At 38.7% G+C, this 12,362-nt stretch overlaps 1 protein-coding gene across 2 annotated transcripts in view; it reads right to left on the bottom strand.

Annotated features, from left to right (window-relative positions):
* CALU (calumenin) overlaps nucleotides 1–12,362 on the bottom strand; it is a 28,618-nt gene that overhangs the window by 3,957 nt on the left and 12,299 nt on the right. The window contains exons 3-6 of one of the 2 annotated variants that reach the window (XM_082472399.1): nucleotides 9,605–9,798; nucleotides 5,519–5,685; nucleotides 4,781–4,841; nucleotides 75–274 (exon numbers count right to left, since the gene is read on the bottom strand). In XM_082472399.1, the coding sequence (XP_082328525.1) occupies nucleotides 75–274; nucleotides 4,781–4,841; nucleotides 5,519–5,685; nucleotides 9,605–9,798 (622 nt within the window). Of the gene's footprint in view, nucleotides 1–74; nucleotides 275–4,780; nucleotides 4,842–5,518; nucleotides 5,686–9,337; nucleotides 9,532–9,604; nucleotides 9,799–12,362 lie in introns of both variants that reach the window. The other variant, XM_082472400.1, reaches the window with a different exon arrangement.

Raw genomic sequence — 12,362 nt, 5'->3', positions numbered from 1 at the left:
TCAACAGATATTCTTTAGGCAATCCCCTAGAAACAGACTTCGATCACTGACAGATTGGGCCTGGACAGACTTACCTTGTTTTGGTCGGATTCATAGACTAGGTGCCTGGCTTCTGCCTCTGCGTGATCATAGTCGGAGGGAAGGATCCAGTCTTTGGTCTCTTCCTTATCCATCTTCCCATCACGGTTCTTATCTCGAAACTCAACAAACTGTTCTCTCTCCGTCTTTACCCATTCTGGCTCATCAGCATTCCCATCATGGCTGTACATGTCACCTGTGTGAATACACATCCATACAAATGACGGGTTTGTCTTTTCTCAAAGACTGCCCCATGCAAAGCTGACCTGACCCTTTTTCCTCATTCATCAGTTTGGAACCTAATAGCAGTTATAAGTATATTTTAGGTCAGAGAGACCTTAAGAAGCAAGGCGTTTTCCTGATGTGTGATTACTGATCTTGCAACAAGAATATTTCCAGCTGTTGGTCTTGAATGATATGAGAGCAAAGAGAATCCTTTAAAAAAAATGCAGAAACAAAGGGAGATGACTAGCATCAAGAAAAGTGAAGACCAGGACTTCCCCGGTGGAGCAGTAGTTAAGAATCCGCCTGCCAATGCAGGGGACATGGGTTCAATCCCTGGTCCAGGAAGATCCCACATGCTGCGGAGCAACTAAGCCCATGTGTGCCACAACTACTGAGCCCACATGCCACAACTACTGAAGCCCATGCACCTAGAGCCCATGCTCCGCGATGAGAGAAGCCACCACAATGAGAACCCTGTGCACCACAACAAAGAGTAGCCCCCGCTCGTTGCAACCAGAGAAAGCCCACGCAGCAATGAAGACCCAACACAGCCAAAAATAAATAAACAAATTTCTTTTAAAAAAAATAAAAAGAAAGGTAAAGACCAACTTTCGTAAGATAGTTGTTCCCTACATCCCATTTCACTACTAATTAACCCGACTACTAGTTTTAGAAAGATGTGGTTTTAAATCCTCAAGAAAACTTGAGAGGTCTATAAGTCAAACTGTCTACCAACCAATTACAGAGTATACTTTAATTTTTTTAAGTATTTAAAAGAAAATTTTTTTTTAATTTTTGGCCGCGTTGGGTTTTTGTTGCTGCGCGTGGGCTTTCTCTAGATGCGGCGAGCGGGGGCTACTCCTCGTTGCGGTGCACGGGCTTCTCATTGCAGTGGCTTCTCTTGTTGCGGAGCACAGGCTCTAGGCACACGGGCTTCAGTAGTTGCAGCACACGGGCTCAGTAGTGACTCGTAGGCTCTAGAGCGCAGGCTCAGTAGTTGTGGCGCACGGGCTTAGCTGCTGTCAAAATTCTTTTAGGAATTACATGAGTGAAAGTCTGAAGACTCCTAAATTACACTATATCAAAGTAAGTGTACATGCAGTCCATGTAAGGTATGGGAACACACCTAATATAAGTCTAAGTAACTTCTAAAGAGTTATTTACTTGTGATGAAAGTAATTTGTATGTTGGGACCCATAAAATGGAGGCTGCCTCAGTGGCCGGGCCCATGCCACAAATCTAAACCTAAGTCAGCCCACACTGCCAAGAAAACCTAACATGTATCAATCACAACCCTCCAGCTCAGCTTCAGTCAACTTACCTTACCCTTAGAAAAGACGACCTGCTATCTTTATAAGGAAATCCCTGACCTCCTAGCCAATCATGTCGTCCTGCATCCGAGTTGCCCCTCTAATGTCTCATAAAGCCTGCTCTTGCCCAAAACCCCCTGGGAAGAATGCCCCACTGCTTGTGAGGTACTTTACTCCCCCAATCATGGATTGTTTTCCCTTGAATAAAGGACATCAAACTTGTTACTAAATTCTACTATTTCCGGCATTTGACAGTTGGCACTGTCATTTTCCTGAACTTGAGGGTTAAGAGTAGAACTACTCCTTTCTGTCTTAAACACAAATTGGGAGTTTCAGAGCAGGTCTTGCCAATTCTTTCTTCATGTTACAGCACATTCAGAAAACACAGTATTTGTATGATCCACTGGCCAGCACCCTGCCCTAGCTGTCCTGAGGGTCAGGGAGACCTTTCACTGTATACAGATTGGGAAATTCTGAATTAGGGAATACGTGCGTATTAGGAAACGCACGTTAGGAAAACGTGCGTTTAAAAGACATATTTTTCTTTCTTTTTATTTTTTTTAAATTTGGCCACACCACACGGCATTCGGGATCTTAGTTCCCCAACCAGGGGTCAAACCCGGCCGCTGCAGTGAAAGTGCCGAGTCCTAACCACTGGACCGCCAGGGAATTTCCTGAAAGACATGCTTTTAATAGAAGCTTGAATATACAACATAATGTAAGTGCATCTTAAAGCTAGAAGAGTAAGGATAAGAATTAATACTATTTAATTTTCTATTAAAAAATTCAACCTATATAATGATATTAAGGAATTACTAATTTTTTGACATTTTATTTAAAAATTTTTCGAGATACATATGTATCTTAAGAGAGATATAACCAAATATTTACAGATGAAATGAGATTGGGATTTACTTCAAAATAATAAAGGAGGTAAGACGTGGATATGGATTTAAAAGGACTGGCCACGGGTTGATGGCTGCTGGGACTGAGCCTAAGTACAGGGGATTCATTATACTATTCTATTTAATTTTGTGTATGCTTGCAATGCTGTATAATAAATTTAAATGGTTCAACAGTATAACTCTGGGGACTTATTAATGCTAAATGTAAGAGGCAAAGACCATTTGTTTCTTTTTGATCTTTCTCCTCAACAGGGCAGAAACTAGTTTACCCCTAGAAACTGGAAGATACTGTTTGGGAGACTTTTTAGCTTTACAAAGCCCAGCACCCAAGATGTAAAAGTGTCTGCATTAGTTGATGATTTGCAAAACAAAGTCATACACACACAGCTGATAGTTTTAGTAGTTTCAAGAAACAACTGATCTATATGATGGGAGGGAGATAGAAGTATCTCTTTATTTGGCCCCAATGCTTGATAAACGATGGTACTTAACCGTTATAAAACGTAATTCCTCTCAAGAGGTTCAAAATGAGTTCCTCCGTTTTAGCAATGGTGATAAAATGGCAAAAGCCAAGAACTGAAAGATAAAATATTAAAAAAAAGAAATAGTCGACTTTGAAATGGGCTCAGTAAATGCACCCAGGCATTTATTTCCACTGTGCTGATGAACTCCACTAAAAAAATCATTTTGGAAAAAAATTCCATCTTCCCACTGCTCACCCCTCTCAAAGTACATCATGGAGTCTTAGAAGAAAAGAGTATTCAAGGAGTAATTCAACTGGAGTAACTCTAGAAAATAAATAGCAGGTATAATCAGACAAAATCTGAGTAAAGGAGTGACTTGTTCAATGGACTGAAGTGACATACAGGGATAGAGGTAAGGGCTTAAGTCTCCCTTTCACACTTAAAATAAACATTCCAGGTAAAGATCAGAAGCCTAAAAACAAATTGTCTTATGAAACACAAAACCAGTGGTGCACTAGAATTAAGTTACTATGAGTAAAAATAAGAATTGGAAATATAAAATTATCTAAAATCTTTTAAAATGGAATGACATTTGTAACAAAGACATTTGTAATATCTTCCATCTCTTCTCCTTTACTTATGCTAATTTCCATCGCACTAATTGTGAAACAATTTGCTCAACTACTTGGTAAGAGGCAGCTCCTTTTTTTAAAGCAATGGGAAAATCTTGAAATTATTTTGAGGATAATAAAAATAGCTTTAGGGACTTCCCTGGCAGTCCAATGGTTAAGACTCTGCACTTCCACTGCAGGGGGAACGGGTTCGATCCCTGATTGGAGAACTAAGATCCCACGTGCTGCACGGCACGGCCAAAAAAAAAGCTTTACTTGAGAGAAAGGTATAGCATCTAAAATAAACAGAAAACTTGAAGGTATAGTAGCATCTAAAATAAACAGACAACTAGGAATTCCCTGGCAGGCCAGAGGTTAGGACTCCGAGCTTTCATTGCTGAAGGCAAAGGTTCGATTCTTGGTCAGGGAACTAAGATCCCACAAGCCGAGGTGTGGTCAAAAAAGAAAAGGGAAAAGAAAACAAAACCAGACAACTAAAAGGAAAAATGGCAGAAAGGAGTGATTTTTAAAAAAAGACGGAAGGAAACAAATTAGAGATCCTAGACAGAAAACATGAATAGAATACAGCAAAAAGGAAAGACTAAGAGGAATCAACAACTCTTAGTCACCCAACTGTCTCTTTTGTTCTATTTCCCAGTTTCCTAATGCCAGTCTAGGCTCCCTGCAACTCCTTACTGTCAATTCCACAGGGCATCTGGGATGCACTATTTCACTGCTGTCCACTACAGTAGCCACTGGCCACATGGGGCTACTGAGGACTTGAAATGTGACTGGTCCAAACTGAAATGTGCTGTAGTGTAAAATAAACTTTTGAAGATTTGTATAAAAAAAAAACTCTCAATGATTTATATCGATAACATGCTGAAATTATAGTATTTTGGAATCTTAGGCTAAATAAAATACACTATTGAAATAAATTTCATCTGTTTCTTTTTATTGTTTTTGATGTGGCTATTAGAAAAGTTAAAACTATGTATGTGGCTCACATTTACATTTTGATTTGCCAGCGCTGCTACAGACACTTTATCATGACCCCCTATTCCTCACGCTGGTCTGACTTAATGATGTGCTAAGAGTTGACCCATGGGGTAAATTGTTTCTATTGGTGAACATATCTTCCAAAGCTTCTCAGCTTCTTCTAAGAAAAACACTAGAAACAGACTTACCAATATACTCCTCCAGATCAATGAAACCATCAGCATTCTTATCTATATCTTCCATTGTTTCCTAAACAGAAGAGAGTAATTAGACTTAGTATCTGGATGAGTTAGTTTAGGCAATTATTTGTCATTCATTAAAATACACACACACACACACACACACACACACGTTTATGTAGATGTGTGTGGGTATGGTTAAACCATAGGAAATTGTGGTTTTTCTAGCTGAAAGAATGGTAAAATATTATCAATTTTTTATGCTTCAGCTTAAAATAACTAATAGTCTTCTTGAAGGAACACTTAATAGTGAACTATCCCATCAAGCCCATGATGATCTGGTAGCCCTAGTCATGCTTAACTCTAACAGGAGATGTGACCAGTGAGTACGTCTACAGCTACAGTCTACGTTTTATCAGTAACTGCCTTCTGTGAAAATTCTTTAGTATCACTGTCATTACTCAGTGCCTGATATTTTAAAAAATAGGATTTCCCCTCATGCTTACAGTACGAAGCCACCAATGAAGGGCAAAATACATAATCTGATGGTACGTATTGTCATACTAAATAGAAAGCCTAAAGCACCATCGAGATCACAGAAAAACAGAGTGACAGAGCTTGGACTCAATCTGGCCAGCACTTGTATAGCAAGTCATTCTTCTAAATACAGAGGAAAGGCTAAAGGGGAAAGCGTAAGCAACAAAAAGAGAACGCTTCCACTGAGAATTCTTGCTCTCCCCCACCCACCTGCACTACTATATCCTTCATGTAGTCATACTCCTCAGGGTGCAGGAAAGCTGTGAATTCCTCCTTTGTGGCAATGAGGTCTCCATCCTTGTCTGCCATTTTAAACCTCCGCTCATCTCTAACCATCATCTGTTTATAGTTAAATCCATCATCAGGGTCTGGATCATCTAGAAAAGAAAAATTTAGGTCAAATCTTAAGAGACTTCCACAAAACATGAAAATGTATGGGGAATCAATTTCCAAGAAAGAAAAACCAAGCACTGAAGAATTAACTCTTGATTACTCAGGTAAAATTGCAGCAGTATAAAGACATCCAGTTTTGGTAATCAAAGACCTCAAAGTCAGGTCTGAGTTGAATGTAAATGCTTGCCATTCAACATGGAACCCGGCTCCTGGACTGTGTAATCCGTTATGCAATGCTTCACTGTCACTGCTCTTGGGGCAACCAAAGAGCTTGAGTTTTCTAGATATAGCCAAGGGGCAGCGGTGGTTCTAAAGTCATACTGAGTTTGAATCCTAACTCTACCACTTCTTAGCCATGTGACCTTGGGCAAGTAACTTAACTGTACTTCAATGTACTCATCTGTAAAATGGAGATAATAACAGTGCCGGCCTCATAGGATTGTTATGAGGCTAAATAAGCAAATAAATAGAAGTTAAGTGCTAGAACAGTGCCTGGCACAGAGTTGGCTTTTAATAAATGTTAGCCATTGCTATGTTGATTAAACATTAGGTTCTCATTAAAAAGCCAGATATCAGGAATTTCCCGGCGGTCCAGTGGTTAGGACTCCGAGCTCTCACTGCCAGGGGCCTGGGTTCAATCCCTGGTCGGCAGAACTAAAATCCCACAAGCTGTGCAGTGCAGCACCCACCCGCCCCCCCCCAAAAGAAGCCAAACATCAAAGGCCTTCTATCCCATTATAGGACATCTGGATTCAAGTACCAGAACAACACCACTTTGAATGGTCACACTGTAGTTTCTTAAGCCAACTCAGAAATACACCACGAGATACAAATACTGTTCACTACCCCCCCTTCCCGATTTTTGTAAAATTCTAGAAAATGCAAACAAATTCGAGTTACAGAAAACAGATCAGTGGTTGCCTTGAGGATTATAAAGGGACACAAGGAAACTGTTGGGGGTGATGGAAATGTTCATTTATTTCGATTGTAGCGATGAGCTCAGCAATACACACACGTGTCAAAACTCATCAATTGTGCATTTTACATACGTGCAGTGTATCGTATGTCAGTTTTACTTCAATAAAGCTGTTACAAAAGATAAACATTAGATTACAACCAAATTAAATTTGGATTTATCCATCTGTTAGGATGTTGAACTGCACAAGCAGTAGTTATTTAGTCTCTCTGTAAGAATCTAGAAAAATGAAATTTTGTTTCTTTAAGTTGAAAAAATGTGGAGTTAATGGCAGAAAAGGAAAAAAAAACCTTTTCAATCTGAGTTGCTGTATAGACCAAATAAGGTAACATGTGAAGATATTTTGAAAGGAAAAGACACCATATTAAAGGTAAGAAATGATTGTTCCTACAACATATTGGTCAAATTTAAAAAAAGATACAGCACTAGTTTTATAAAAAAGACCCACAGGGTCCCTTAATAACATTACACTGTTGACTTTCGATACGGTAGTTCAATCTTCCCATACTTTAAGCACAGTTAAAAACAACAACAATAAACTACTGCTCTATTTTGAGAGATGAGCAACTTGAAGCTTCATTCTCTGTTGAGTGCCAAAATTCAGTGAGATAGTTGACTGAATCATGAGGCTTTGCGGACCCTATACGTGTATACTCAAAGCCGTAACAGGTTAGAGACAAAGAATTTAAGGAAAGTACGATCTTTCGCAGATACTAAGTCATTTCTTCTAAACAAATAAAGCTTCAGTACAAACTATGTAACATAAATAAGAAAGATAACAGAAGACAACTTATACATTAAGAGTAGATTCTTAGCTAAGAGCCCTTCTCTCCTCCTTAGTTAAAACATGGTGACTGAAATCAAGTAGCCCGATAACATGCACATATATAAGGATGAAAAAGGAAGCTTTAAAACTTTATTTTTAATGACTAAACTCATGTGCCTATCATCACTGCTCAGAGTGCCGTTATCTGTCTTAAGCACCAGTTTACTGGGCCATCTGGCCTGGGTAGGCTCTTGATCTAGTTTTGGTATAGGCAGGGTGGATCATAGTATCTCATATTTTACTTGTGGCAGAGACAGGGTTAATGTTCCTTTTGTGGAAAGCAGATTAAAAGCTAAAATGATTTATACCTGAACTCAGTTGAACCAAGAACACGCTTTCACAAAAACTCCTCAGCACTTTTGTAAGGCACCTCATTACCCCGAGCACCGTCCACCCATGAGCCTCCAGGGAAAGATGCCTTATAAAGACATTGTTTCTCCAGCCAGAGCTTCAGCTTATGCAGTCTCAGTCAGTAGAAATACCCATTACATTGAATCATTTGCCCTGTGAGGCAACAAAGCACTCAACAGATTTTTATGCACATAATCATACAAAGAGTTTAAGATTCATTCTGGACAGCAAGTGAGTGACTAGATTTGAGCTGAGATTTATTAACACACCATTCTATTGAGATCACCAATAGCCTACCCACTGCTTTACATTTATAATTAATTCCAAATAAATCAGGAGGGTGTTGGGTCTCAGCCAGAGAGCAAGAAGAATGGATGCCTCTCTATCTGCACTGACTTTTTAATACACGTGTTTTTAATTGGGTGAAGGATATGTTTGGTTCTTGGGTAAGTGTCAAGCATAGAGAGAGACTGCCACTCTAGTCTTAGGAACGAGAACAAGCCTGATACAGAAATAAAAATCTGTTCAACAGAAATGCATGCAGTCCTGTAATTAACACGGACAGCTGGCTATCCAGTGGGGGAAACAGACCATCATACACTCATTGCTTGTTAGTCAGTGACGGAGAATGCCTGCTTTAACCCAGAAATTTACTTAATTTCCAGAATAAAAATGCAAGAAGTAACATTTATACATTCTTGTCTCAAACTGTAACCATGTGCAATAGAGGAATCTCACCAACAAAAACACCCTAAGTCATCAACTCAGTAAGATCGCCACCTAGCATTCAACAGCAGGCAAGTGTAATAAGTAAAAGAAAATTACTAACAGGTGGCCCAAGCATACAAGCTACCAAATCAACAGAAAGCAATCAAAGTCACATTTATTTGCCTTGAAGCATTTGCAAAGCAGGCTGACAAACTCATGTGCCAGAGAAAACAAATGGGAAATAATTCATTTCTAAACTTCAGTAAGCAGACATACTGAAATAGTTAAATTTCATCAAGGAAAACTATTATATTTGATCTTTATTTTATTAAGGAAGACAGTAATTTTCCTTCTATTCTCACCAGTTACAAAGAAATCTAATTTGGTCTGAATTTCAGGTCCAACACTTTAATGTGACCATGTCAGGCTTTGACACATCTCAAAGCCTCTTGCTTTGCATTGTTGGAACAATGTAGCCTTTTAAACGAGATCTACTACAAAAATGGTCTCTCTGAGGGATGACAGCAAGAAAAAATGGGGAAATGTATCTGAAATGCCGAAGATGTAAAAGATGTCAGACCTTAGAAAACCAAAATAAAACAAATTTTAAAAAATACATAATATACAAAATCAAAATTAATAAAGGGAAGGAGAATCAGCTCAGCATCAAACTATCTCAGATAAGCATAATTTTTTCCTTTCCTTCACTGTGTGACCCATTTGTTTCTTTGACTCAAGACCATGGTCTCTGCCAGGCTGACATCTTGCCCCTTACCCAGGTAAGTGCCATAAGTCACGTTTCTGTACTCATCCCAGGAGATTAAGCCGTCTTGATTCAAATCAAACTCCTGCCATTGGTTTTCAACATTGTCATATATGTATTTCTTCTGGGCGTGCTTAATCCAGGATTTCAGCTCCCCCTCCGTCACAAACCCATCTTTATCGGCGTCTATTTTATCTACAATCATTCTACAAGACAAAACAGTTACGTTTCAAGGTGCCGGCTCCACAAAGCTTTTTCCCCCAGATAGTAGGGACCTACCTAAAACGTAGCCGTAGGTGGCATTTTTATACTCTTCCCAGGAAACGAGGCCGTCCTCATTGAGGTCATGCCCCTTCCACTGTCGCTCTACATCCTCGTAAATCCAGCGCTTTTGTGCAAATTTAATCCAGTCTTTGAGCTCATCCACAGTGACAAACCCGTCCTTGTCGCCATCTATTTTACTTACAATCTTTCTGTAGAAAATGCAGAGAAATCCAGCAAGAGGTTAAAAGGACACAAGGCTCTGGACTTAGCCAGGTGTGTGCTGTGGCCACAGGTGTTGCCCAGAGCTAAAGCATGGAAATAAAAATTGTTTCCAAAACAAAACTGCCAGACAGGCCATTGAAAATTTTTCTCTTAAGTGCCCGTTGCTGGTCTGAAATGAGACATCCAGACAAGGCAAGCACAGTCCATGGCTGGTGTACTTGGATCCAAAAGTGAATCCGGACTATCCCTTTAGAGGTAGGTTTCAGCCAATGGTCAGAATTCAGGAGTGAATATCCATTCCTATCTGGGTTCTCCACTCTTAGTATCAAACAACATGCAAATCCTTATATTTTTCTTTATTGCTTTTATGAGAATCTCAATTTCTGGGTAAACAATCACAACCACTGACTTGGTTTTCTAAAAATTCAAAAATTTAAACCAGACTTTAAAAAACTCAGCTGTGTTTTCAAAAAAAAAAAAAAAAACCAAAACACTTCTGTTAAAAATACAGAGATATCAAAAATAGTTCCAGGATCACTTATACCTAAAGTCAAGATTACTTTTTTTAAAACCCCAAAACAGGTACACAGAGACAGAAGCATGCTTACTTTTAAAAATGGCTAGCAGTTTATTATACACTATGTTGAACTGGATTTTTACATATAAACACAAAACCAGAGAGCTCTGAAGAAGTAATGTGGTAAGAATGTATATTCCTGATTATGAGAATGTTAATAAGCTGAGAGGGTTAGGGTGCAGATGATAAAGCAAAACTACAAAGCTAAAGAATTAATATACTTTGCCCTCCATGAGTTTCTTTCTTCTAGATCTGTTATGTTAATGACAGACATTTTTTTAATGACTTATTTAAGGATTTCAAAATATGTGCATGATATGAAAACTGCTGTATAAAGATGCAGTCACTTACTTATAGAAGCTAAGACAGCCTATGTAAAGTCACAAGAACTTTAAATCAAAACTTCCAATGGGGGACTTCCCTGGAGGTCCAGTGGTTAAGACACCGTGCTTCCACTGCAGTGGGCACAGGTTCGATCCCTGGTGGGGAACTAAGATCCGGCATGCCGCACAGTGCAGCCAAAAAAACAAAACAAACAAAAAAACCCAACAACTTCTAATGGAATTGAAATCTTGGCATACTCCTATGCTCTATTATTTGTAGGACTGAAAAAGACTGTCGTTTGGTAGCAAATAATGTTTTTCCCCAGTTTGTATTCATCTCAGGAATACAACAGTGGAAAGTGATTAGAATCACAGAGTACAAGCAACACAAATTCATCTTGATATTGATATGCTGTTAGCCATGACTGTCTATTACTTAAATCTTATAATTAACAAACATTTTCCTTCAGAGAATCTTACAGCTTTTGCTCTAAAATGTTAAAAGGTAAAGCAGTAAGAAGTCACCTCAAATATCCTCCTCTATCTACATGGACACAGGACAAAAATTTTTTGCAACTTGAAGCTGTAGAATTTTAACAATATTAATAAATTAAGTTTTAACCGCCCCCAAACTTCTGCATTATCTATAATGGGATCCAGTTTGTGTCCAAAAGGTATTGGCTACCAAGATTGCCACTGTACCATTAAGAAAAAAAGGGCAAGGTACTTATTCCTGAAACAAAAATTTAAACTATTATAAACAGCCTAAAGAGAAGGAACACTCAGATAAAAAAGGCATATGACTGTTTAAGATGGGCTTTTCCTAATGAAGTTGGCTAAATGCCATTCTATTCATCCCAACAGAAATATCCCAAATGGTTTAATTCAGAGGTTAGCAAACTTTTTCTGAAAAAGGACAGATAAGAAGAAATTTTCACTTTGTGGGCCACATATGGTCTGTCACATATTTTAAAAACAACAAAAATAACCACACAACCATTTAAAAATAAAAAAGCCATCCTCATCTTGCTAGCTATCCAGCCTGCAGGCAGTTGTGAAAGTACATTGGAAGTGGGCATGTCCTATTTCAGGCACGAAGCTCTAAACTCTGATCTTTAAAAGCCTGTGTAAATTTATGAAGCTAATGGTGTTGTATTTCTATGACACTGGAGAGCCCTACAGATCCAGGATGCCACTAAATGAGCGCTCACTCCAGGACAGACACAATGTACCTAGCGGATCTTATATTATTTCTAAGAGGTAACATATGCCTCTACATTTCAAAAGGCATCAAACAAATCCTTTGGCTTTTTAAGAACCTGGGTCAATAAATGGGCTCCAGGAGGGTTCAAAATATTCCAGAAATTTTCAGCATGCAAAATTTTACATATATTCATATGTATGCACTTTCCCTTAGCTTTCACTAGACTGCCAAAGGGACTGGGCCCGTGACCCAAAAAAGGATGATGAACTGCTTTAGTTCATTTCTATAGCAAATATATCAAGGGTGAAAACTTTATTAAGGACCACCACCTCAAAATAAATAAATCATCATTTGAAGGACACATAAATGAAAATTAAGTATATTTAGACTTCTTGGGGGTGGGGTTGAGAATACACACACAAGAAAAAATCTTCTATTTGTCAACAT

The sequence above is a fragment of the Balaenoptera physalus genome (genome assembly GCF_965194825.1).
Source record: "Balaenoptera physalus genome assembly, chromosome: 8".
NCBI classification, from domain to species: Eukaryota; Metazoa; Chordata; class Mammalia; order Artiodactyla; family Balaenopteridae; genus Balaenoptera; species Balaenoptera physalus.
The sequence above is the reverse complement of the archived record's forward strand: the minus strand, read 5'-3'. Positions and strand labels throughout refer to the sequence as shown.